At 31.5% G+C, this 27725-nt stretch overlaps 1 protein-coding gene, 1 long non-coding RNA gene and 1 other non-coding gene across 4 annotated transcripts; 2 read left to right on the forward strand and 1 right to left on the reverse strand.

Annotated features, from left to right (window-relative positions):
* The first annotated feature begins 1581 nt into the window (after positions 1-1581).
* On the forward strand, positions 1582-27168 carry LOC126873648 (eukaryotic translation initiation factor 4 gamma 3-like). Of its 2 annotated transcripts, none has more exons than XM_050634730.1 (25): positions 1582-1912; positions 9857-10215; positions 10463-10705; positions 10932-11058; positions 11123-11323; positions 12118-12314; positions 13010-13910; positions 20670-21478; positions 21558-21662; positions 21843-22154; positions 22230-22451; positions 22543-22619; positions 22777-22936; positions 23018-23282; positions 23549-23646; positions 23755-23915; positions 24122-24174; positions 24392-24621; positions 24965-25134; positions 25357-25436; positions 25612-25838; positions 25914-26051; positions 26128-26203; positions 26291-26440; positions 26515-27168. In XM_050634730.1, the coding sequence occupies exons 1-25, from the start codon at positions 1582-1584 to the stop codon at positions 26727-26729; spliced, it is 5907 nt and encodes a 1968-aa protein (XP_050490687.1). In that variant the 3' UTR covers positions 26730-27168. The 2 variants fall into 2 exon arrangements, with proteins under 2 accessions (XP_050490687.1, XP_050490696.1); XM_050634739.1 differs by having other exon boundaries at positions 10463-10699.
* Positions 13917-19740, reverse strand: LOC126873793 (uncharacterized). Its single transcript, XR_007692545.1, has 4 exons — positions 18016-19740; positions 16498-16725; positions 14876-16412; positions 13917-14770 (listed from the first exon to the last, which is right to left on the reverse strand). It is a non-coding gene; the product is annotated as an uncharacterized LOC126873793 (long non-coding RNA).
* LOC126878403 (small nucleolar RNA SNORA53) lies at positions 24720-24885 on the forward strand. Its single transcript, XR_007695667.1, has one exon. It is a non-coding gene; the product is annotated as a small nucleolar RNA SNORA53 (small nucleolar RNA).
* Positions 27169-27725: the final 557 nt, after the last annotated feature.

A 27725-nucleotide genomic window follows, 5' to 3' on the forward strand; every position in this document is an offset into this window, starting at 1 on the left:
GAACGCGCGACTCGGTACTTTTCGGCACGCGGCCGAATACGTCCGATCATCAAGTCTCGAGACTTCCCTTAGTAATACAATAGCGAAGAAGGAAAACGTGCGAAAAGATTTCAAACGTTTCTGGCCTGTGAAATGGACTCCTGGTGACGCTTGATTCCGTTTTAGTGGTAAATCTACGGTGGACATAACCTATATGTGCCCTGAGAACAGGAAGTTTTCTCTGGCAGGAGTGGGCGGTGCGAAGAGGGAGACGCCGGTCGAGCCTTAAATATCGATTTTGGCATGGAAGAGGTGCGATAGTCCGTCCGTTTCAGCGTGTCTCTTACCTTTGTGCATCTCCACGTTGACAAGTTTTGACAGTTGAGTGCTGGTCTATTACATCAAGTGGCATCGCATGCATCGATACGAAACAAAAACAATATGGTAGTGCGATATTTTCTGGCAGAAAATTAAATTTCATTTGTGGGCAATTGTTACTTGAATAATGGAATCACACGAGTGAATTTATTTTTGTCATACTATTTTTGAAAAGTGTCGAATGAAAAATGTTGTTTTCCGATCATCACGTGTACAGACATTTTGTCTATAAAACACGTCTCAGGCAGGAATATTCGGTGACTATCGATCGATCATACCATTAAATGTTGGTCAAGAAATATCTTATTCCTTTTATTACCGTACCAATGGAAATTACGTCGTTCTTCAAATTTTTACAATTTTCAAGAATTTGATCTACGTTCCCCCTAGCCTTGAAGAATTTCCATTTTCAAGCATGATTTATGGCGCGGTTCGCGTTAAATACCTTAATAAGTGAAATTGAAGATATATTCCACTTGAGAAAAAGAAAAAGTATAATATCGTATTAGAGAAGAAAGTCAGAAATGACTATACATGTATGAATAAAGGAAACCTTATGAATATTTAAAGAAAAAAGGAGAATCAACAATACTGCCAGTATCTTCAAAGAAAACCTCTCGTGACTTCCACCGCAGGGCGTATTCAACTATCACGATAGATGAACTCCATTCGTAAAGCCTTGTGTTACATTGTCGATCAAGTAGATGATGACATCATGGTGCAGCATTGCCGATTGAGAGATTCGTGGACAACGAAAGTAGTGTCGGTTAAATATCGATGAGCTCTTTGCACTTGACACCATTGTCTGTTTGTTCAATGTATTGAACCTATCAGTAGTTTTGTGCTCGTCTACACAATAACAAAAAAAAAAAAAAAAAAGAACAAAGAGACAAAAAAAACATTACTTATTTTTACGACACAGCTAACTGAGAAACGTGTTTTTATACGATCTCGCGTATATTATTTAAGAATATAAACGAATGAACACGTATGATAGCACTGCTCCAACGGTAAAAAAGTTGGTTGATTGGAATTAGTTTTAATTATTATATTTTTGTAAAAGCATCGATCGTTCGAATCCTAATGAATTCGTCATTTGAAAAGATTTTTAAAAGGATCGACGGAAACGGTTTGTTCTGATCAATCTTTTTTTGATCAATCTTATCGGCAAAGGCGGTGTATAATTTTGACGCTGGATAAGAAGAAAAAGGTACATCAGGAAGAATGGTTTCGAGATATGGCGTCTCTAAGGAGGGCGCAGTGGGTGTAGCCGTAGGTGTAGGACCTATGCACTGTCTCTTGCCACATTGTGGAGGGCCCCATCACCATCATCATCTTTCGGCCCCCCACCCACAAAATCCACAGCCAGGTCATAATCACCACGTGCATCCGGCCCATCAGCCACCACCCTCGCCGAGTCCCCACTTGAATCATCAGCTGAGCCATCATCAGTTGACAGTTAACATTAACCATCTGAGTCATCAGCAGCAACAGCAGCAACAAACCCAGCATCAACAAGCACCGCCACAATATCGCGTCGTTACTGCAAATGCTAGTAAGTACAAGAACAATCAATGAAGAGCGAGGGCGAAATAAAGAGAACGAAGATTATATCGGACATTTTACATATAATATCTTCCTTGATAGCAGTAATATATCAAAATTACGAATATATTATCTTCCTTTTTTATGAAATTACAAAACTGGTTGAAAAATTATTCGAACGAAATACATATCCTACCTTTAGATATGTACAATGTACATATATATTTATATGCATTTCGATCGTTGTACAATATTCACATGTAATAAACTATCTGACTGAACAGTCTATTAAAAATTTAATGATTAACTACATGTATCGATTGAGCAGTATTGTTTTGTAAATTATTTAATTTATAATAAGGTAACAACATTCAAAGTATCTGATTTGAATTTTACAAATAACCATTAAGATAATTGAATTGTTATAATTTTATTTAATTGTTATAAGTTTAACTGTTATACTTTTCCTGAGCGTATGTATGTTCTCTTAGTACAAGGATACTTCATTCAAAAATATGCCATTTTCAGTCTTAAAACATCTAACAAAAGTTCTTCTATTGACGTCATTAAAAAAACAAATTACTCATATTTAATAATAGATTACTTGGTATTAATATTTACTAAAAATTGTTTTTCACTAATTTATACAAACTGTTGAAATTAAAAAATAAAAGATTAAAATAATTAGAATAACTTATATACATATGTGTAAGAGGAAGAGCATATAACAGGATAAGGAGGTCAAAAGTGTCCTTGAACCGATTTCATCTGGTGATGCACCATTCTATAGCTTATCAAAAGAAAACATAAACCAATTTCCGGCCTTCTATCTCGGCCGAAAGAGTAGTTAGATTGAATTTGGAATATTCGCCTTTATCCTATTTTCTCTATTTAATTGTATGCAACAATTCTCAGAAATTCTGGGTTATTGCAGACACGGTCATGTATTTTAGAAACTTAAAAAAGAAGAAATGCAAAAGCGTTCTTAAAAATATAGATTTCCTATATAGTTTTTAGAGCTACCACTTTTCTATTTTGACAGTAACAACATATTAGCATGCCTATTATCCTCAAATTTTTTCAAATATTTTTTAACAATGTATACTACAGTTTAAAAAATCAAACACCGATTTTGTCCAGGAATTTTGAGTAGAAACGTGATCAATACCATTCATTTTTGCATTTTTTAAATACAGTGAATATATTATGCGGTGTTCAACATTTTATAAGTGAAAAGAATTAACTACTTCAATTAATTGAAAAAAAAATGTTTTTATCTTTTAGGTTTTAATATATCATTTGTCCATTCAACGATGTAATGAAACAAGTGGTTAAGGTATTCGACAAGGAAACCTCTATGAAATTTTTTGATAGTTGGTTCGCATACAAATTTAAGTTTGTTTTGTATCATTAATTCCATGCCATATTGATGACTTATGATGAAGACAATATGTAATGTCCTGAGTTCTAATTTTTATGTACATTTTATGATAAAATACTTTTAAAGTATTTTTAGAACATTTGCAAGTGAATATCGTTTATCATCAGGTAACTAACAATTGAAAAAAATTAGCATAAAAAACTGAATTTCCGTGAGGGACGAAACTATGACAAAAAAAAGTTCATACAGAAACATTTCACAGTCGAATATTTTAACCATAACCGCGGTTGAAATGATGATTAATACCCCAGAAAATAAGGGACATATAGGTTGGAAAAAGGGTTTCTGATTTTTTTAACTACGGTGCACCTTGCCAAGAGATCTGAAAAAGGTTTAGGACAATAGTCAAAGTAACATGTCCCTACCATAGAAATAAAATAGTGGTCACTCTGAAAATTCTATATAAAATCTATATTTCTCAGCATTTTTTTTACGTTTTTCATTTTTTGCATTTAAGATTTGCAACGAAAAAATCTAAAAGAATTCTCTAACAGGCCAACATTTTGCATTACATTAAACAAGGAAAATAGCGTAAAAACGGATAATCCGAATTCACCCAGTAACTATCCTTCCAGTCGAAGTAGAAAACTGGAAATTGGAATACGACGTTATACTTCTAATTTATAATACCTGCAAAAATATAATGCAAATGTATTTTCCTTCTCTCCTTTATTTGTCGATTACTGCTCAATTGTACATTTAGCACACTTTCATTTACTGATTAAGCAGTAAATTTTAACCAAATTCGTGACTCGAGTATCGTCGTACAATAAATTCTCGGAATATATCAAAGAAGATTTAGATAACAGCGTAAGATTTTAAATTATTTAAAATTTTCTTGATATTTAGTGAACGATTTATTATTCAACATTCTTAATCACTTTTTGACAAGACAAGTCTTTAACTTTAAAATTTAACACGTTGAATGCCACGGCAGTTTTACAAGGTTTGGCCGTGGCGTCACGATTTTTTATTATGCGATACATATAACATTGAAATATTACTTACAAAAGGTATGTTACGGTTCCGGGACCTACCATAAACTATAATCCATCCCTCGGTCATACTTATTCGGATTCGCAATAATCCTAAAGGACCGTAGCAAGATTTAGCATTTGTTACTTTACTTTCAAAGCTCTTAATTGCCATCAAACATCTTTCAAGTTGAAATGTTCCTTAGGGCTATTTATTATTCACTAAGGTAAAAGCATGTTCGACAGCCACTGGTGCAGGACCGGGGCGTACATAAGATAGATCTATATTTCATGTATAAATAGAACTATTTTTATATGTTTTATACTGCATTAATTTCGTCATTACATTAATTACACCATTGTAGTAACAATGGTAATAATAACAAATTTTTATAACTATTGACATTTGTTCAAATTATGCATTTCTACTAATCTTGGTGCGCCGGTCACCGGTGACCCCCATGGTATTCAAAGTATTAATAATCATGGATAGCAAGTAATATACAAATTTTACTATTTGAAAAATATTAAATAAAAAAGCTTCATGCTGGAAAGGTCTAAAATTCTTTCACATAATACTATAAAAATATAAGGACATAAATATGTACTTAGCTTCTGTCTTATAGTCGTCTATTTATTGTTCGTTTATCATCTTCTTAGAACTTCTCTTAGTAAACAAGTTAGAAATAGGTACTATGTTCTTACTATAGTCGCGTTAGACATTTATTTGCATGTACATATTTCGCCCAAGCAAAATCTCATTTATTTCTTTTTCATTTGCTCCATCATGGACATACATTTTCGTGACCAATGGAAGCATCCTGACCTCATTTGTTTATTTATCCTTATTTTTATTACTTATTTACTTACTATATTTATTTACTTACTTATTTACTCAAACAACTTTTATTATTTACTCCAGTTAAGCCTTAATATTTTTAAAATCCATTCAACCACATATTCAATACAGTTTTCATTGGTTTGCAATCTTTCATGATTCTCCATTTTTATCTGAATGGTTAAATTACTTATTTCGTATGCCAGTGCATACGTATAACTATGTCGGAGATGAAAGGACATGTCGGGGCCTTTCTTTTGGAATTTTTGGGAAGACCCCCAATACTCTAGTTTAGGCCTTTCATTATAGCGGTACTTAAATAATAAAACTTAGAAATAGTTGTTTAGGATTTAATCCGATTATGTGTGCCCGAGACTTATGACAATAGGCTTGGGTTCGAAGTGACACAACGGGTCGCTAAACGTAGCCACGGTCACGGGATGGACGTTTTCACCTAACAGAGGTATGGAGTAATTGTATAGGTCTCCTTAAAAATATAGTTGACCCGAGGGGTACAGAAAGGTACGGAGAAGAGTATACAAGTGCAGTTCCACTTGGACTGAGAGAGTTAGTTGAGTTCTAGTTGTACTGTAGACGAGTTAGTTGAATTCTACGTGTACTGTGGACAAGTAAGTTGAGTTCTACTTATACTGTGAACGAGTAAGTTGAGTTCTACTTGTACTGTGGACAAGTAAGTTGAGTTCTACTTGTACTGTGGACGAGTAAGTTGAGTTCTACTTGTACTGTGGACAAGTAAGTTGAGTTCGACTTAGACTTTGGAAGAAAACGCATTTGCTATCCCGTTGACCGTGAAATTGTTATTGAACCTAAGATCATTGTCATTAGCATCTCGAGTATCTAATCACCACTAATCATATTTATACCAGTAAGTATCATCCATATTGTATAACAACAATGGTTAATCCAAATGAAAATTCGTTACACGCCCCCAACCCTAAGGAGAACTCGACAAATATATGTTCTGTGTATAACACCGCGCATCTATATATATAGAAAGAGATGTACATACATGAAGCCCGTTATTTTCGAGCACACTGGAGGTAGTTAATTTGACCTGGTGCCCTATCTGTCAGAAGTCGAATCGTTTGCATCTATTTGTAGATACGCGGCTAAGCTCGATTTATACCACATAGTGATTACAAAAATTAATTTACGATACTTTCACTTATAGTAACGAAAACCATGTTTTTGATTTAGTGTACGCTAATATCTTCTTATGTGAGTTTTGTTTTGTGAAACTAATCCAATTCCATCAAATCGAATTCCTAGTAACTCCAGTATAAATTTCTTTAACGTGAAATAAATTTTGTTTCAAAATTTTAAATAGTTAAAATCTTCCCGTCAAGACAGGTATTTAAGAAGACTTGATTAATAAATCACTCGTCATTTACAATTGACTACTGTATCGATATACATATCGAGTAGTTAGTATTTAGGTTAGTCCTTAGCGCCCCTGGGCGGCATTGTAGACAATTCACGATATAGGTCAATCGATAAAATGCTTTCTACCTTATACAGTCGCGAAGGTACGTTCGATTCTTTCCTCTTGCACTCTTGTATGACATGTCTCGCCGTGATGACGCCAACGTACTACGATATCAAGAAATTCTTGCCATTCTAAGAATTTTGAAGTTTATACATTTTCAATATTTTGTTCATTTCAAGTACAATTAATTATTTTACTTATCATATTATTTTTTCTTTAAGTTAAATATATGTTATTGAATAAATATACATATACTGTTATTAATAGCTTCTAGTAAATTAATAAAATAACATGCATTTATATGTACAATGATATATCAATGAAAATTTTTGTACTACAATTGTTATATTTTATTTTCATGAATCTGAAAAATGTTTTTTGAACCGTGATTGATTGCTGAAAGTTACAGCATAATATTTTATAGATACTTATAATAGTTAAAAAATTTGTCTATTATATTTATTTCTATAATTTTTATCATATTACTTTAGTCAGTACTGACTCTTCAAAGATTACATTTGAATCCATAGATACAGAAAGTTTATTTCCTAATATACGATAGCAACTAATACTGAGCAATAATATTAGTATTAATATCAATAATGACTATGAATGAGCAGCTGTTTCAAAAATGAATTATATAATATTACTTCAGATATTTTGTACGAACTGTAGCTATTTTTCTTATTGCGCTTAATCTATTATTTAGGTTAATAACAGCATTTTACTTATAAAGTTCAATATTTAAAGGATGAAGTGCGAACTGAAAGCAGTTTTCTCAAAATTCGAAAGTCAGAGGACTCATTGCGATAGTATGTTTTACCTTTTGATAATATTCTTCCAACATTAAAAGATCTCGTTTTTATGATTATCGTTTAAGTGTATTACTATTCTTATATTGGCCAGCCACGTGGCTAAAGTGTGGTCGTTCTAACCTCACTTTTCTTGTCATATACATCATATTATGTGTAATGCTGATTTCTCCTTGTATTTAAATTTTCCGAATTTTGTTCAATTCATCTCGTTTGGCTGAATAGGGAAAATCAAATTTAGTGCGCGCGCGCGCGCGTGTATGTGTGTGTGTATGTATGTAGAGTGAGGGGGAGAGGAAAGCGTCGGTACGTGTGCGTGCGCGCGCGAATGAGAGGAGAGAGAGAAGGAATCGGCACCGGAAATGACGTATTGCATTCTGGATTATTTTTCAGGCCATGTTCTTTCACTCTGTTAATATATATATATATATATATATATATATATATATATATATATATATATATATATATATATAATATATATATATATATATATATATATATATTATATATATATATATTAACCTTGCGGGAATACGTACATATCTATTTATCAATATTTTTATGAATAAATAAGATTATCAACTCTACAATTTTTTCAATATGAGTGTATGATGTTAGAGAATATGACAAAAATTATTTTTAACTCGCATGTTACATAAATAAACATTTTATGTATAAAATAATATACGATAGAGCTTACTCGAATATACATAAACTACTACCGAAAATAAAACAACCGTATTACAGTTCAATGTGAAACGCCTTCTAATCTTTTAAAAAAGTAATTTGCAGTAAGTGATATAAAAAAGAAAGATACAACTCTCTTTTCATTCTATTAAAGGACGATAAATTAATGAACTTACTTTATTAAAATATGGTCGATACATTACTCACTACAACTTTTTCGCTACAAATGAGTCCAATATGTACGACATAAAGTTCTGAATTTCTTTGCTATTATATTATGGATACATTTAATTTGTGTGTTTTCACGGTGCGGTAGTTAATACGATCCTGGTGATGGAGTTCGGCCTCGCCCCCCTTTCGTAGCAATCAATGTACTCACGGGACTACAGATAGCAGCACTGCTTCGAGCCCTGTCCACATGTGCAAAGATGGCCGTTCGCGAGGCCGTCTTCTCGGTTTCTTTGCTCACGTTTCAGCCTTGTTGTCACTTCATTGTTCTTTCATTATAAAAAATTCGCTTGTACGAATAAACATAGTATTTCCGTGACAAAACACGATAACCAGCTTTGTTTCGATTTTCAACGGTGAGCGCTCAAATATCCATATTTTTCCTTCATTTATCTCTCTATGTCCTTAACGTATTTTCTCGTCATAAAGTCGTAGCATGTGGTGATAAAGTTTTTCCATGTTTTTGTGAAAATGCATGTACCTTATGCGTAATACTTATTGTAAGTATATAGAGTCGTTTAGGGATAATAAATGTAATCCATTCGATGTTTTGATAATACATATGCATAATCAATCATACTGTATCTCTTAGACGATAACGACAACGACGACATGTCAAGCGATGTCATGCAATTCCACGCATAATCGCTTTCACGAGTAATTCATTTAACGACAGAATGGCGAACATATTATGGTAGGATAATATCGCGCATATGCAAACTTGAGTGTATAATTATCTATTTTCTTTTCTTTTCTTTTTTCTAGTTTATATTACGAATCCAGATATATATATTTAATAGCTAAATGATAAAATGAAGTTCTTGTTACATTTTTTATTGTACATTTACATTGTTTGTTTAAACAATTACATTGTTTATTTTTTGTTCCCGTATATTAATTATGCATAATAATCCCGTATAATAATAATGCATGTAAGGAACCCATTGCATTTCATATATGAAAGTTTTCGTAAAGTCGGTAAGATTGTCGAAACAATAGATTCTCATTAACAGGAAATTAATGTCTGCTTTATATACCTAGATAGTTTTTCAGAAATATGTTTCACATTGTATAAATAAATGCTTTGATTTTACAGTACAATATAAAGTATTTGACAGATATATGTTAAATCATCTATTTGTGATCGTCATAAAAGAGTCGCAAACATAAATCTTGATTTTTATTTGAAGGAAATTAAGTTTGATTTTTACACATATGGTAATAGTTAAATTTTGTTTTCCCTTAAAACAATTAGTATAACAACATAAATATGAAAATGCATGAAGCATTTAAACATTTCTAGATGTATATATGAAAATACAAGCTATAATATAGCGATAACATTGTTAGAGATAATTTTAATGTCTATTTATATTATTTATCTATAAAATTCAATTATTTACATTTAAATTTTTCAGATATTTCAAGCCTAATGTCTAATATCTTTTTTGTTTTGAATTTCAGGATCAGATTTTCATGTGTCTGGTCAAAATTACGGCACCCAACCAGGGGGCCAGGTGGGTGGGGGAGGGGGTAGTGTAGGAGTACCTGGGGGCAGAGGACCTCCACCACTCGGTGGCTTACAGTCCATTGGACAATCAGCAGCAGGTATTCCACCAGGAGGTCCTGCTGGAGGGCAAGCACCACCACAAACCCCTGCACCGGGGGTACAATCACAACCGCCGCAAGGTCCGGCTCCAACTACGACACCTCCTGTACATACTCCATCACCGCAGGAAATGGGAAAACAGGCCCATATGCAACCGCAACCACAGCCTCTATCTCAAGTATATGGGCCAACGCAAACAAGGCCATCATCCCAAGTAAGAGGAAATTGTTAAGAAAAAACGGTTGTTTATAAGAACTTTCATTATCGTGTATTAACTATATGAATTTATATATTTCATATTAATGTTTATAAAAAGTATTAGAAATATTTAAAATATATTGTAAATTTTATTTATGTATTTGTAGTATAATATATTGTAAGCGATCAATTTGATATTAATTCTATATATAAATGCACATCAATTTATAAATTTTACTTATTAATTGCATTATCAATTTCAGGGTTATTACCAGGGTCCTAGGCCACAACAGCCAAGAGGCATCAATCATAGAGGGGGTCAAGGGGGTACTAGTGCACAAGTAGTTGGAATGTCTGGAGTTGGTGGAAGTGGAGGTCAACCAACTGCAATTTATCATACAAGTGGTTTGCCAGTTCAAACTGGAGCAATATACCAAGTACCACATCAGATCCCCCATCAGCAATCCTTATACACAATGAACAATCAAATGCCCCTTCAGGTAGTAGTTAAGTACTGTTGATTTTATATATTTATCGTCATGCATCATTCATTTCATTTGTGTCATCAAAAGAATAGTTTCTGACAAAAGTTATTGTATTTAAGTGTTATTTTGCAATTAAACATTATTCTCTTTTCTTCCAAACATATCATTACTTGCTTGTAAAATGCTATCATATTCATCATTTTTATTGATAATGACTATAAATGTAATAAATATTTTATAATTTTAGTTTGGCGCTCCACCCCAAAGACATCCAACGCATCAAAATCAATCTTATTTCCAACCATTTCAACATAATGCAATTTTAACACAAAGCATGTTTGGATATGGTGCACCTGCACCAACTCCTCAACCTTGTAAGTAACACAAAACTGTAAAGATCGAAAATAAATTTAATCAGTATTATATGTTCCTTTATAGATTACTGGCCTACAGGCCAACCAAATACACCACTAAGTTTAAGTAGAGCAGGTGCAAGCGCTGTCACTGGTGGGGCTCAACATGTTGCAGGCCCGCTGGCCGGTGCCCAAGGAGCCCCAGTAGTACCACAAGGTACACTGCAGCAACCTACGCAACAAGCTCAGCCTTTACCCCCCATGGGTATATCTCTTTCTCAGACTGGTGAGTTGCAAAATGAACATAACATATTTCAATATAAACTGCATTATCTAGATTGTTAGGTTGTGTTAATGGTAATTTCCAAGAAGTAGATTTTTTGGAGAGAAAACGATATAATGTAATAAAATAAATAGTATTTGGTAAAATGTATAGAATCAAAATTATATAAATTAAGAACAATCATACATAAATTCCTTACATTTCAAAATCCTTACACATATATATGTATTTGTCTATATATACATAATATTCAATTTCATTTAAAACATTGAAACTGTTATAAAAATTATGATAGTTCAACATTTGCAAAGAAGTATTGTATCTCAAATTTGGGAAACCCCAATTCCAACAATAATCACTATTTTATTTTATTTTACTTAAGAACTAAACTTCTCCGAACACTTACCGCTATTATATAGAATATTTATGAAGGGTGATCTCTATGAAGGGTAAATGCCTCATGATTCAACGAAAAATACATGAAAGAAAGGGAAAAAGTGCAGGGAATTTTATTTATGACTCAGGGATTCAAATCGCAACTTCAAACTTTTAAAACCTGTTAAGTTTAGAGATTTTCTGATAAATTCAGGTAGAGATTCAGGTAGAGATTCAGGTAGAGATTCAGGTAGAAATTCAGGTAGAGATTTAGGTAGATTTCACAAGCTCACACGAGCTTGTAGTATATACAAACCTGAAGATGCTAATAACAAATATTACTATTTGAATAATTCAACATTAATTGATTAATCAATTAGGTCTTTGTATATATTGTGAATCATGTATTTTGTTATTTAAAGATATGTACTCAGGTCATAATGGTGGTGCAACAAGTGCGTCAAATAGTACGACAAAATCTCGGAAACCAAGAGGACAAAATGCTATTACTGATATCGTAGATCCGACGACTGGTAAAAATATAAGTCATGAGATTTACAAAGATAATGAAACTATTCAAAGTGGTGAATCCAGCAATCGTGATACACCTCAGCCACAAGTGAGTAATATTATTATATTAATACACTAACAATTGACTATAAGAGCTTTGTATTTAGAAGAAGAAAAATCAAATTAAATATAAATAAAACGCAAATTCTGGTATTCTAATTTTTATATTTACACCAATATTATAATAACTTTTAGAATGAATGTGATGTTTTATTATACTCTTATAGTCAGTTGCTTACATTATTAATATCTGTACCCAAAAGCCATGATCATTGAAGTATTTTTAAGATATTTTTATTTCGGACGATTAGAATATTGTATGCAAATTTTTATTACTCTTTCTATGTTACTCCTACTACTAGATTTTGCATTTATGATAGAATTTTAGTAGTACTAAATTTACGTCGATATACAAAATTTGAATGAATTGATTAAGCCACTTAGCTTAATTGCAGTTAACTCTTATAAGAATAGAATTAATTTTTATCTGGATTAGGTATATTATTATGTAGATACATTATTTACATACAGTTTTTTGTAATTCTGCTTATAGTTTGCAAACCATGGCTGAGGGGTTACAGAGGTATAAAATATATTGAATGTTTCTTTTATTTCGTTTAGTACATTTGGTTTTATTTCTCGTCCTATGATTTAAGTTTGGAGCCAGTTTTTAGTTGTCAAACATAATCTTTATCCGATTGCTATGTATCATTGTCTATCACGCAGAATTGGTGATTGTTACAGAATAATGACGTCGAAGTGCAAGCCGACTTTGCAGCCCGGGTTGCAAAAACACTTGTGAAAGTCGCGACCGAAGAGTCCAATTCCGACTCAACGGTACCGACTTGTGTACCAAACACATCTACATCTCAAAATGTAACACAAAGTTTATCTAATTCTCAAACAAATTCTACTAATGATGTGAATAATCAGTGTAGTACCAGTTCACCTACAACACAAAATGTACCTAACGTAACCGCGTTATGTAGTCAATCGTTAGGTACCACTAGTAACGTGTCTCAAATAGACTCTTGTGCAATGAAAACAGAGTCGAAACCATTACAAATTCCTGTGAAGGAATTTCAACCTCGAAGCGATTCGAAAAGTGGAGTCATCGAGGAACTACCATTAGCTATATCGCGTAACGTAAACAAGGATGATATTTCTGCGCAGTTACCCGCAATGATTGTAACTGAAGTTGAAGTGAAGAGTACGAGTGCGACATCTATCGTAACACAGACATCGGTTCCCATTGTGACTATACCAAGTACGAACGTTCCGGAGGCCCCTAAACCGTCCACCACTGCCCCAAATGCTAACCCTGTTCCTGCCAGAGAACCGTTCCCAAATTTATCCAATAAAAATTCATCGAGTTCACCGCCTAGAAGAAAATCTCAGACTCACACCCACAATCAATCTACTGCTACTGCTACTATTTCTGCTGCTGCAACTGAGTTGCCTTCGAGTGCCAAAGAACAAAAAGATAAAAAGACAAGGGAAAAGAGTCTTAGTTCTAGAGGTACTACTCCTACACCTGCTCATAATCAAACAGATCATCACTTGAAAAGCAATGGAGATGCGTCTGGTGATAAACCGGAATCCGATCCTGTTCGAACTGAAATTCAACAACAAAAATCATCTGATGGTAAGTTTTTGCAAACTTCCAAGTTTTCATTTGTTTTATCAGTTATTTTTCTGTTTGCTATCGTAATACATAATTCATGATAATGTAGTTAGAGTAATATATGATATTGCAATAATAATGATCAAGTAAGGGATATTATATTGCATTTATTATTATATTTAAATTTTTTGGTTGATATTTGAGCAATATTATATAAAAAAGGCATTTAAAATGCAGATAACATGTTTTATCTATGTAAGAGAAAAAGTTTAAAAAATGTAAATTTTTTATGATTTTATATTGCTATTTTTTAATTTATGTGAGGTATGTTATCTAACATTTTATGGAAAATATTTCTTTATTTTTTTCTTTTTTATTCAAAATATTCTTAGTATATGAACATATACATTATTGCTTAGTTTACATTTTTCTTACAAATAATTGATTTATGTTTTTGTATAGACATTTCTTATTTGATTTACAATATTATTGATAGTTATACTCATGATCGTTAATCATTTTCTATATGTATCCTACACTCATATATTGCAATAATGATTTTTCGAGAAAATACAATATTTTCATATACATATACAAATTAGAGTTATAGATTAAGATTTCTGATATATCTACATAGTTTCCCTCCGTTTTTCTCGTATCACTATAATTTGAACTTTGCTTCTGTGATAGCTTCGATAATCATCATTGTCCATAAGTTTACATGTTAATTGTTATGAACTAGTAATTCGGTAATGTTAAATAGGCATACTTAAAACGTATGTATCTCATGTGTAAAGGAAACGTATTTCTTCAGTTACATACGTGGAAATAGGTTTAAATATTTTGAAACTTTTCATTCTTTTTTACAAAATGTAAAGCACCTATGAATGAAATGTCGTGTGGTTATGTTATTTAAAAATATTGTTAAAGAGAAGGGTTGTTGGATATTACTGTGATGTTACAATACGATTTACTTTGATTCTAACCTAAAAGTTTTATAATTGCTTCTGCTTGCATTCAACTTAAACTTCGCAATTGTGACGCAAATTTTATTTTAAATAATACATTAATTTCGTATTCATTTCAATGTACATTAAAGCATTCAATATACATTCAATATACATAGATTATTTTTGCACGTATACAAAGAAGTTTGCATTAAACGATACACTAAATGTTTCTCAAAATAGATTATGCAAGGTGATACTTTTTCATGAAATTTAATATGGCACATTTAAGTAATAACATTATTGAAGTTGAAAGATATTCGAACATTCAAGCAAGTGAAGCATACATCTCAAATTTATAATTGAAACGATCGAATAATACTATAAGACAAAAATTTCTTAAAACAAAAATATTTAGTTCGTAATAATGATCTAAATGGAAACTATTATTTCTTAAAGTAGGTCTATTATAAAACATTAATTTATATTGCAAAGTGGAATAAAAGTACAGAGATGTCAAATTAGTTCCATTATAGATATTTTTTAAAAATGGGGACGAAAAGAAGGTTAAATTTTCATTACTTGTACGGAGGAAAATCGAGCAAAATAGTTTTTCGTGTATTTGTCAAACCATAATTTTATTACGTGAATTCTTATTTCTTGGGGAAAAATACGTTTTAAATACATGGAATGAAAGGACTATAGTGACGACAAATACATTGTCCATGAGATTAAAATTTTTATTCTTAATCACATTAAATTAAATTCAATCATTTCAACAAAATTGCATTATACAAGTTACAAATTTGATTATTTCTAGTAATTTTTAAAAATTTGAGAATATTATGAACAAAGTGTAGCATACATCATGTAATTTATTGGAATGCGTGTTTCTAATGTGAACGGATCTTTTTTCAATGATTGAAATGCAAGGTATATATAACACTCCCAAGGGAGCTTCGAACCAAACTGTGACATCATACGACGAAAAGGCGCGAAATGTACCGAAGGTACACGAACATCGGCGATTGTGTTGCTGGAGGGAGGTTCCCGACTTGTTTCCTCGTCGAACAACGGAGGTTCCTCCAGTAGCCAGCACGTGCTGTGCTAGCCAGCTGTATTTTTTACTCCGTTTTTCCCATTTCCCTTTTCCTTTTATAATTATTATTTTTTAATCAACAATTGTATATTCGTAGTTATACATAATTCTATATTTACATTCATACTACTTAAAAGGTTACTCATCTTTGAGCTTGCATACTTCATAACGTAACGAATACGCTTAATGTATTTGCGTCTTTACTATATTCCGTTCCTATATAAGGTTTCTTTTTATCTTGCGATATTCTGTAGAATTTATACACGTAATCCTTTATTTAATTGTAACGAGCGCCCTTTACACGCATCGTTTTTCTTTTCCTTATAAAAATTTACGCGTTTCTATCTGAAAGTCCTTATGTGTACTGGCTTTAAAGGATACAGGTCTTATTGCATTCTTTTTTTACTTTTTTATTTTATATTATTGTTACTGTGACAAAGTGATCAAGCGGATGCAACGACCACGGCAGAGGAATATCTTGATACAAAATGTATGTATAAATTATTTTGGTTTGGCCTTAGAACAATTTATCAAGTTAATAGATATAGTTGCAATATAATACCTGCTTTTCGCAACGTGGTTCCGACATCTTGTATTCACAAACTTTCTCAAATGTGAGCTCCATTATAACATCTAATACTTTTTTATACTTACATATTTGTAATTGGTTTAACGTTTTTCGTAGTTTTCTCCCAAGTTATATATTTATTCTTTAAAAAGAAAGTAAATCTTAAATCGTGGAAAATATATTTCGAAGCATCAGTTGTGTTCAAATATGGCTGCTTTTGACCTGACGAGACACATAGTGAATATCATATTTTAAGAGGTTTAAAATCATTATTATTTAGTAAGGTTAAAAGTTAAAAAGGACATTTATTACAAGAGGGAATTGAAGTATTTAGTTTATGAAAATCCCTGTAATTTGGAATCTATAGTTAAATTTCGTCCATTACGCTTTAAACACGTGTTTCTGAAATGATTTAATATTCAAGCATTTTGCTTTTTATCCGTTACTTAAATTTATAGGCTTGCATATATTAAAAATTGGTTAATATATAATGCTTATTTTACAGAATACAAGTATTTTCTACACAGTATTATTAACAGTAGTTTTATGTTTCTACGTAACTGCTTGCGTAGCCATTTTGTGAGCCGTTACAAAAGAGAACTACTCCATATTTGATCATCAGTTTCTATGTATGATAACTGAAATCATTGAATTTTTGAATTTGTTCATTTTCTTTCTGTTATTCAGATATTTTTTTTACCGCACGTGAATAATTTCATTATGTTTAATAAGAATAACGTAAAGTAAATCATTCTAAAGTAACCTCTTAAGTATTTCTCATACCGCATGAGCAGAAAAATTTTGATTAATTTTTAAATATATTTGTTCATTGATACTATTTCGTAAGAAAAATTGAAAAATGTCTAGTATTGGTTAGAGACAGTAGCAGAGGAAGAAAAATACACATTTGGTCATTTAGAAATAGACATAACTACGGGGAAATTATTGGGTGTGTCACCACTACTTTATTTATGGATGACTATTTTTTACTAGATATCTAGATTAATATTATAGCGTGGAATTAAACATAAAATACTAATTCAGTACAAGATTATTTCTCTTTCATTGATACTTTTATTACTCATTTCACTTCATAAAAATTGTTTGTTTCATGTGTCGAAGTGAAGTAGCACCATTTTTGGATATGTGATAGTGAAAATTGTATTACTGTTCGGTCATTAAGTCGCATGAGGTCACGGCCACGCATGTATGGCGAGCTACATGCATGGTTTGAAGGTCTCTTAATGCCGTTTCACAAGAGCACGCGTCGTGCGTGTGCAAAAAATATCTTAAGACTTTCGGCGTCAGTGGCAACCTTGAGCGTTCACCAATCCGGTGAAAGGTTCCCACTGGTTAGAAAAAATGGTCGTATGAATTGTATATATTTCCCATACGATAAAATTCAATAAATTAATACATGATGCTATGCTAATTTTGTGAACAAATTGAATGACGATATACAATAAATTGGAAAATTTTCTTAATTCTATCAATATAAAAGTTACTATTTACCTGCTATAGTAGCAATAAATTGCATATTTTCAATGTTAAATATAAATTGCATAATTTTTTATTATAATTCTGATTCTTAAAAATTATACAAATGAAATCGTGAAAGTGTCGTCTTTGAAGTATCGTCTCGAATTTTTAATTCCAATTAACATTTCCAATTTCTGCCCAGATGCATATGTTATGGTCAATTTCATATTCGGTATTACCTATAATTTTGTTATGTTTCTGAACTAATATAAGGTATGTACATTGTTCAAATATCCGATTCGGTAAATTTGATGAATAATAAAATGAAACAAATTTCGTGTATACCTTTAATGATCATTCAGCGTTCTTTTTAGATATTGTTACCTCGACCTGCTTTTATAAAATCTTACTCAAGCTACTTTCATGCATCAAATTAACTGCTATCTTATAGTAAAATACTTTTTTTAAAAGTTGTTGCTAAAGAATTGTACATAGGAATAATTTTAAATGATTATTCCAAAATAATAAAATATTGTCTTTATTTTGCTTTCTTTTATTACTCAGGTATCTTATTTGATTTTGTTTTTCTTTGTTGTGCATATGCACACAATTCTCTATGTATACACGCATAGAAAAATTTTATTTCTAAACGGAATTGTCTATTTAGTATTATAAAGCTGGAAAATAGAAAGGTGTTGAGTTGTACTGAATAAGTTTGTCAAGTTACGAACTATTCCTGTATTAAGAATTATTCATTAAAATTTCTATCGAAAGATTATCATTTTACTGCATAGTCAACTAATTTAATTTCTTCTGTCAAACAGTTATTTTAAAAGCTTTATCGGAATATTAATAACATAATTCGTGCATAGTTTTCTGCCTAAATTTATATTTATTCGTTTGCGATGATCAACGTGTAACTTTTTATAATATAACACTCACTCCAACAATCATTCAGCTCCATTAGAGTTTTTGTATTTACGGTTAGTCAAAGAAATGAAAAATTATGGATAATAGCAAATATGAAATTGATCATAATATAAGTTTTACCGTTGAGACTATTAACGCATCTTCCAATGAAAGATGTAGAAATTCTACTTTCGATACATTTCGGCTAAAGCAGTTCGTATGTCAGGTTAGGTATTAGGAAAGTCACTAATGCGCTTGCTCCGACGCGCAACCGGCGAACAGAACTAATTTAAGAAATCCTATGTCGTGCCTGTCGGTTTGCACCAGTTCTCAGGTTAAAATAGATGCGTGAAAGTCGTGTAAGAAGAGCTTCCAAGGGAATTTTCGAAGTGTTACTACAGTTTTTTGAATAAATCGGACCGAAAAATCTGTATACGTCGATCTTTTCATTGAGAATTCAATTGTACCTGTATTTTTTATTTGCTGTTATTCAGAGAATTCCGTTACTATTGTACTGTAATCTTGACTTTCTTCTGTGCTCTATCTCCCGCTGTGAAAAGAGTAAAAAAGGAATTTAAAATGCGTTGTGCACGGTTGCTCGTTGTTACGCGTGTGATCATGGATCCATCTACCCCAGTTTTGGCAAGCTTTTGGCAGATTTATAAATAAATACTGATTCAGTGCAGCAGTAGCATACAAGCTGTTGAAACTCGAGCCGCACAAAGAGTTTTATGTTGCAAGAATGTGATTTGCAATAATATGTAATATGCTTGTAATATGGCATGGACAGGCACACATTATGGCTTAAACATGCGTAAATAACAGTATATCTTTGATTATTGATAATCGTGAAAATGAGTGACCGCAAAGTTAATGGTAACGCTCGTGTCAGCACCAGCTCCCGATCAAGAAGTAATCGTCGGGGCTCCAGAGACCATGGTACATATTTAATTATATATTAATATAAAACGTGAAGTGAGTGTGTGATAACACATGTTAAAAGAGACTAGTTCGCTACTTTCACCCTCATTTTCGTACTTCTATTTCGAATGTTACAGAAATGCTCCATATATGAGCCATATAGAAGTCAAACCGATCAATTTCTCGAAACATTAAACACTAATCGTGTATTTTAGTCTCGAAATTAAGAAATTTTCAAAAAATTGGGTGAATCAGTTTTTATTTTTTTATTTCTGTAATCACTCAAAAACTTACAAATTTTGGTTGATTTTAGAATTGGTAGATTTTAGAAAAGTTCCAATATATTACATGTATAATGCAATTTACTGATTTTAATGCATTAAAATCTTTGCTTTTAAATTATTTACTTAAAGGATGTAGTATCATCGAATATATTTAGTTCTTGTACGAGTAAATACACTTATTTTTAACAATATTATTTCGAGAATAACGAACCATCTTTCTCTTTCTTACTTCTTTGTGAAGGTATGATAAGATGATGTGCTAATGCAAATCATTAATTTTTTCTCCTCTAACATTCATAAATTTCTGTATACATTAATAAAAAAGTGAAATGTCACACTACGAAATGTACTGTGATCCGAGACTATAATTATCCTTGGCTTGTAGCCGAAATACTCACTTTTCTTTACAGCTGCATCTCTCGGTAGTGATATCAATGTAATAATACTTTTGATGACTATTTACGATTCACGCATTGTGCGAATAACTTTCGTTAAAATCTAGTATTATATAAAGTTTTAGATAAGTTTTAGTAATCTAATTATTATATGTAATATGATTTTTCTGTTTGTCAGGTAAAGCTATGCAGAAGCAGAAGAGTAAAAACAGGCTCAAACCCCGTGAACTTAATCGGAAAGGAGCGGAGAAAGAAGGTACAGATATGGATGCTTTCGTAAACACGGTACCTCCGGCAAAACCTGAAATAAAACAAGACAACAAAGATCCTTTAACACCGAAGGACAGTAATAAGGAAGGAAATCGTGAAATTATAAAAGATAATAAGGATAAAGATAATTACGAACCAAAAAAAGAGAAGGAAACTAGTTCCGATCATATAAAGGAAAGGGCGGAGAAACAAACACCCGTGTCACCAGATAGCCTAAAACAAAGTTTTCTCATAGAAACACCTGCTATAGAAAAACTGCCAAGCAACAAAGAAACTATAAAGGAATCTTCCCCTAAGATCGAGGATAATAAAACATCAAACGCATGTAATATGCAATCAAAATCAGTTCCTAATGATGTTGTTGATCATGTGAAAGTGAAAGAAGAGTCCGATGTACAAGCAATAGTAGCACAAAAGAATGAAGAAAATTCGAAGGTGTCATTTATTCGAACGGTTAACGAAGATAAGCCGCAAACATCTCCGGTTATTGAAAAAACAACCGAAAGCGAAGCTCCGGTTCAAACTGAAATCACATCGGTTACAAATCAAATACAATTGAAATATAAATATAAGGAGGACCAGTGGAGCCCTATAAATAAAAGCGGTAAAAAGATTTATGATCGTGAGTTTTTAATAAAACTACAGGATGATCCCAATAGCAAAATCAAACCGTCTAATTTACCAGATTTAGACGTTGTTTTGAAAGATAGTTCAAAGGTATTGTATAAAAATGATTATTCCTATTTCCTATTATTATTGTAAATACATATGATATATAAAACAATAATTCTTATAGGCAAGGAATAATGTTGAACTTAGGTTATTTAAAGATACAAATATCAATAGACATGATGTTTTATTCCCTGGATTCATAAAACCGTTAAACGCAAATAACCGAGCGGTAAGTTGGTAAAGTTGAAATAGGTGGAGTTGGAATGATTAGTAAGTGATGTATTATAAATGAAAAGTAGTGGACTGAAATTCCTTGATAGAGAATATTTTTTCTGATATTTGCATTTTATTGTACATTAGATCATCATGAATGTTAACATGTTGATATAATGTATTTATCTCTATTTAGCTACCACCAAATCGGAAGAGCAATCCAGGGAAATCATCTAAACCAACAAAGCCAAATGTAATTCATGTATCTTTATCCTTGAGGGAAGACGTAAAATTAAGGGAAACTGAAAATGCATGGAGGCCAACAAGATTGAAAAGTTTGAATCTTAGCGAAGAAGAAGCTAAATCGGAAGCTCTTTACAAGAGAGTTAGAAGTGTACTAAATAAACTCACACCACAGAAATTCAATACCTTAGTCGATCAGGTTCGTACATTAACCATCGACACTCCGGAACGACTGCAGGGCGTGATCAATTTAGTCTTCGAGAAGGTAAATCTATTTATTGTATGTCTGCAATAATTATATAATTCTTAGTTATGTATAATTTAATTTATTAAATTTTAGGCTGTGGATGAACCAAGCTTTTCTGTAGCATATGCATTAATGTGCAAAGAACTTGCTGTAATGGAAGTCTCAGGTTCAGATAAAAATTCGGACAAACAAGAATGCTCGTATACCTTCAAAAAGCTCATTATTAATCGGTGCCAAAAGGAATTCGAAAGAAATCCAGTAAACGAGGTGGCAAGAGCTGCTAAGCTTAAAGAAATAGAAGAATGTACTGATCCTGTAAGTCCAATCAATAAATATTTCTGTATTGTATTGTATTATATATTTTTATATTTTCATTATCATCAAATTGTTTTATATTTAAAATTAGGAGAAGAAAAAAGATTTACAATTGCAATTTGAAGATGAAGAACGAAAAACACGTATAAAATCAGTAGGAAATATACGGTAAAGTAACATAAATGTAACGTAAAATATGTAGTTATCTTGTAAAAGCATTACATTACCTCTCAATGTATAGATATACATAATGTAATGTACATTATAATTTTTGTTGACATATTTTGTATTTTTTATGCTACATTTCTTACTTTTTGTTCTGCAGATTCATTGGTGAATTGTATAAACAAGGCATGTTGACAACTAAAATCATGCATCGTTGCACAAAGGAGTTGTTAATTCAGAGTGATGAAGATAGTCTTGAATGTTTATGCAAGTTGTTAACAACAGTCGGAAAAGATTTAGAGTCAAAAGTGTCTGCAGAAGTAACTTTGTTTTTTATTATAATTAATAAAAAGCATTCAGTTCGATACTGAAAAGATAATAATTTATTCCCTTTTTATTAGGAAATGCAAGATTATTTCAATAAAATGCAAGATATCGTTGCACGACGGGGGCATGGAAAAATTAGCTCTAGAATTCGTTTTATGCTGCAAGATGTAATAGATTTAAGAGCAAATAGCTGGATTCCAAGGAGAGATGATAGTAATCCTAAAACAATAGATCAAATTCAAAAGGAAGCTGATTCTGAAAGATTAGATAGCCAATTGAATAATACTCCTTTGAGTACACCTCGAAAAGATGAACGTACTAGTGATAGAAAAAGGAATCGTAAGTATTTAGTCAGTGTAATATCTGAATTAATAACAAAGATATAAATATAAATTATAAATAAATTGATATTTTATAAGTGGAGAACTCGCTTTCATAATACAGCAGCGTGATGATATTACACATTTTTTGCCAGACTAGAGTTTCTGATAAGAATGATTGTATTGTGTATTCTGACAACTTTTATTTCATTGTTCACATTATTATATCGCTTATAAATAAATATACATAGTATGTTATTCAATCAATAATGCATTATAATGTAGGTGGTGTTGGTCCCACTGATGATGGTGGTTGGAGTCAACCTGTTGTCAGAACAAGGCAACCATATTCTGTTGAGACAGCTAAGCTTAAAAATAAACCTGTAAGCATTTATATTACTAAAACTTCAATAATAGTTATGAAAGGTTTATAGTCACAGGTACAGCGAAAATGAATAATAACAAATAAATATTCATCATTTTTATTTTAGCCTCCAATGGATGATTTACAATTAGGAAGCAGAAACATGTATATGTGGAAAACGCCTTCGAGTTGTGGCTCAAAGGCAATAAATTCAAATAAATTTGCTTGCTTAGAAAATGTATCGAACTTAGATCAAGATAAACGAAAAACGTCTCCACAACTCTCTGGGTAAGAGAGTAATTTTTTTTTATGATTATTATATTTCTTATTGCTCAATATTTAATAAAATAGGTGTGATGAAATATAGATTGCTAGGCTAGAGTTTCTGATATGAAGTATGACTTTAAAAATATCCTGAGTATTTTTTTAATAATCGCATATAGGATGTACAGAATAATCCGAATAATTAATATTATAATCTCATTTATTTTTAGATCAAGGTCTACTGGACCAAGAGAGTATGGTCGTGACTACAAACCTTCCTATGGTATGTCTATGATACGTTAAATAATAAAAGAATTAAATAATTTGTTGATTTTTTAAGCAAAAAATTATGAAACGCATGATGACAAATTTTTTATTTTTGAAAAGTTGAACTTAATGTTGTTAGCCAAAAGGATTCTGATATTTTAAAAAATACATATCACATTTACTTTATTCATATTATTTAAATGTAAGAAAATTTTATATTTTCATTATTACAGATGGTAGGAGTTCACGCAATGGTAGTCATCAATTAAGCAGTTCGTCGTCGAGTAGAGATAGTTCTTTATTAGACAATTCACAGAGTCAAAGCGTTTCTATGCCACCGCCATCGTTAAAATCGTCCACACAATCTACCTCTAGCAGTCATAAACCTCAGATGTCAGAAGAAGAATTTATGAAAACGTTAAACAAAATAATGAAAGACTATCTCAAAAATCCTATCATTGAAGTGAGTTTTTGCTATATTCATGTTCTATGTGTATATAAATTATTATATCACAGTATTAATTGATTTCCTTAGTTGATAATATTGTGATTATTAACATTAGCACGCTCCTTAGATCCATCTCTGCTTTTTACTAGGAGATGCTTGAGTCATTAGTGTGCTAAATTATGTAATACCTTCCTTCTGGTCTTCTTAAACAGTGTTATAAATTAGCTATAATGCTACATTTATATAAATAATTGTTTAAGTGATCAGTAGGTGGACACACTGTTTTATTTAACAAATCTATTCTAAAAAATGCAATTCATTTAAATATCTGTTATAATTGGAATTTTTTATTTTATAGAAAGTTTCGTTGGCAATTCAACAGAACTTCGATAACACATTAACAAAATTCGTACGTGAATTGATCAACTTTGTTCTTGAAAAGTCACCTCTCGACAGAGAATGCATATCGTATCTTTTGTCGCATTTAATTACTCAAAAAATTTTACCTATATCACATCTAAGAAACGGGTAAGTTATTTTGTACATATGTGTATGTCTATAATGTTATTTGATGCACTAATTAAGATCGCTTTTTAATTAAATCTTTTTTATAAATGACGAAATATTTATGCAGAGAAAAAGGTGTTGAATAATAAATACAAAGCCAAAAGGATACTGATTAAAAATTTCAGTATAAAAATTCTAAATGTATGTTTTTTCGGTAAAACTAATCACAATTACCTTTTTTAGATTCATTGAAATATTGGAATTAGTTGATGATCTTGTACTCGATATACCCAAAGTTTGGTTATATCTAGCAGAGATATTATGTAAGTAAATAACATTAAAACTTTTTATGTTTAAAGATAACTCATTTATGATGATTATTCTTTACCGTAGAGTTTCCATGCGGGAATTTTAGCTCAACAGGACTGAAAACAATGACAAAAAATACTATTTATTCCAAAAGAAAATTAGTATTATGATATTTCTTTCTTTTTACAGCACATCCAATAGAAGAGGAAATAGTCCCCCTAATCGAGTTGAAACCTATATTTGATAGTTTAAGAACTCGGGGATATGTAGGCAAATTCCTTGGGGAATTATTATCGAAAATATCCCGAGATAAAGGACATAAATGGATTGCAGATAAATGGGACCAAAGTGGACTTAAGTTGAGTAATGTAATTGATACAGAACTTGAAGAAGTTGACAAAATCATTAAAGATTATGTAAGTTGGCACTAAAATTATTAATATATGTTATTTTTAAATAACGGGGACTAAGAATAATGTTATTGTTCATAGAACCTGGAGTTCTGCACTGGTGATTATAATAGTGCCAAAAGCTCAACTAGTAATCAACCCACAATGCAGCAAATTCATGATGAACTTAGGAGACTAATGAAAGAAAGTAGTTTCGATGAAATTTGTGGGTGGATAATTGTAAGTATTTTAAATTTAATTGTATATTATTTTACAAAATATTAAACAGTTATACTTCATTCATTGGTCATTACAGGTACATGTAGGTAGTCGGGTCAAAGAACCAACCTTCATACGTATCTTAACTACTGCCATTTTAGAGACGTCCATGGGTACGTTTTGCTATTTTATCATATTTCTTCTTTAACATTTTTTAGTGACTATAATTGTTTGTGTGCTTTTTTTATTATTATTATTAGAACCAGTGAATAGCAGGTGGTGTTTAAATAGTGAGGCTTTTATTAATTTACAACAATTAATTCGCCGATTCGTCGATGCAAATGAATCTTTAGAATTGCAGTGTCTTTATGCAATCCAGCTTCATTTACACAATCTACAATATCCACACGGTAACATACAAGAATAAAATGTTGTTCTCTGTAATAGAAAGTTAGTTATAATTATAAAAAATTTTTACCTACAGGGACTCTGTTCAACATTATGACAAATTTGTCGGATTATAACATAATTTCAAGCGACGCGTTCCTAACGTGGAAAAAGAGTCCTGAACCAGCCCAGCGTGAATGGCATGGAGTCGCGACGATGGCGCTGACTTCGTTTTTCACTGGTTTACAAGAAGCTGATGATGCTTCCAGTGTAGAAGACGTATCAACTAGCGTCAGCCAAGAACGTTGTTGACGATACCGTGATCGAGTACATTATCGTCTATTAAAAAGACTTAAATATATGTTTCCTCGTTAAAAAAAACTACGCGAAGTGAAATCAAATTGCAGTTTTTTAAAGGAAAACATCATATGTATTGAAAGAATACAAAAAGTGATGTGCGCGTGTGCATGTATTATAGTATAGAACTTCAAAGAACAAGAAGTGACAGATAATAAAGGTTATCACAAAAACGGACACAATAGCTGAGACCGCTATACATAATGAAGATAAAGATTAATTATTAATTATGATACAGAAGTAAATACAAGATAATTATTATATATAATTCATTGAAATGGTTTAAAGTTTAAATAAAGCAAAAAAAAACACTCAAGGACATTATCGTATTTCTTATGTGTTGCGATGTCACTGCAGCTTGTCAATCGCCCAATAAATTGAATATTACGTACAATTTTTCTTTTTCGCTTTATATTGGAAACTCGAAAAAGCTATATTCAATTTCATCAAACGATATTCGCAAAACAGCCGGTACTTGCTATGTGCAAAGTAGATAAAAAATTAAAAATCAGATGTGTATAAGTAGATCAATTTTAAGTAAATTATATTTGAGACATATGCAAAAGAAAACTATTGATAACCAAGCCTGACGCAAGGGTAATGGTTCTTTCTACGATTATAACAAATATAACAATTACTAATTTATATCTTGCGAACTTATAATGTATTCAACCATATGAAGAAAAATATACATTCACAACTAAAAGTGAATGAAAGTGAACGCTAAAACATAACATTACGAACCATGTTGTGATTCGGCGCGATATGTTTCGTAATGCAAAATATGCTGAAACTAGGAAAAGGATACAAATGGTGTGCATATTAAGGCGCTACTATTTTTTAACACTAGTTATTTATGAACATTGAGAGAACAGGTCATAGTGCGTGGAATATAATGTCTGCATGAATCCAGATCGACCGTGTAATAGGAAATTGTATAAAATTATTACA

This window comes from Bombus huntii, chromosome 2, assembly GCF_024542735.1.
Source record: "Bombus huntii isolate Logan2020A chromosome 2, iyBomHunt1.1, whole genome shotgun sequence".
Lineage (NCBI taxonomy): Eukaryota > Metazoa > Arthropoda > Insecta > Hymenoptera > Apidae > Bombus > Bombus huntii.

Excerpts from the sequence above, each read along its gene's own strand:
- LOC126873648 (XM_050634730.1), top strand. The coding sequence starts at position 1,582 with ATGGTTTCGAGATATGGCGTCTCTAAGGAGGGCGCAGTGGGTGTAGCC. Across the intron at positions 22,937-23,017 it reads AGTCAAAAGTGTCTGCAGAA|GAAATGCAAGATTATTTCAA; the intron begins GTAACTTTGTTT and ends CCTTTTTATTAG. Across the intron at positions 24,622-24,964 it reads TCAAAAATCCTATCATTGAA|AAAGTTTCGTTGGCAATTCA; the intron begins GTGAGTTTTTGC and ends TTTATTTTATAG.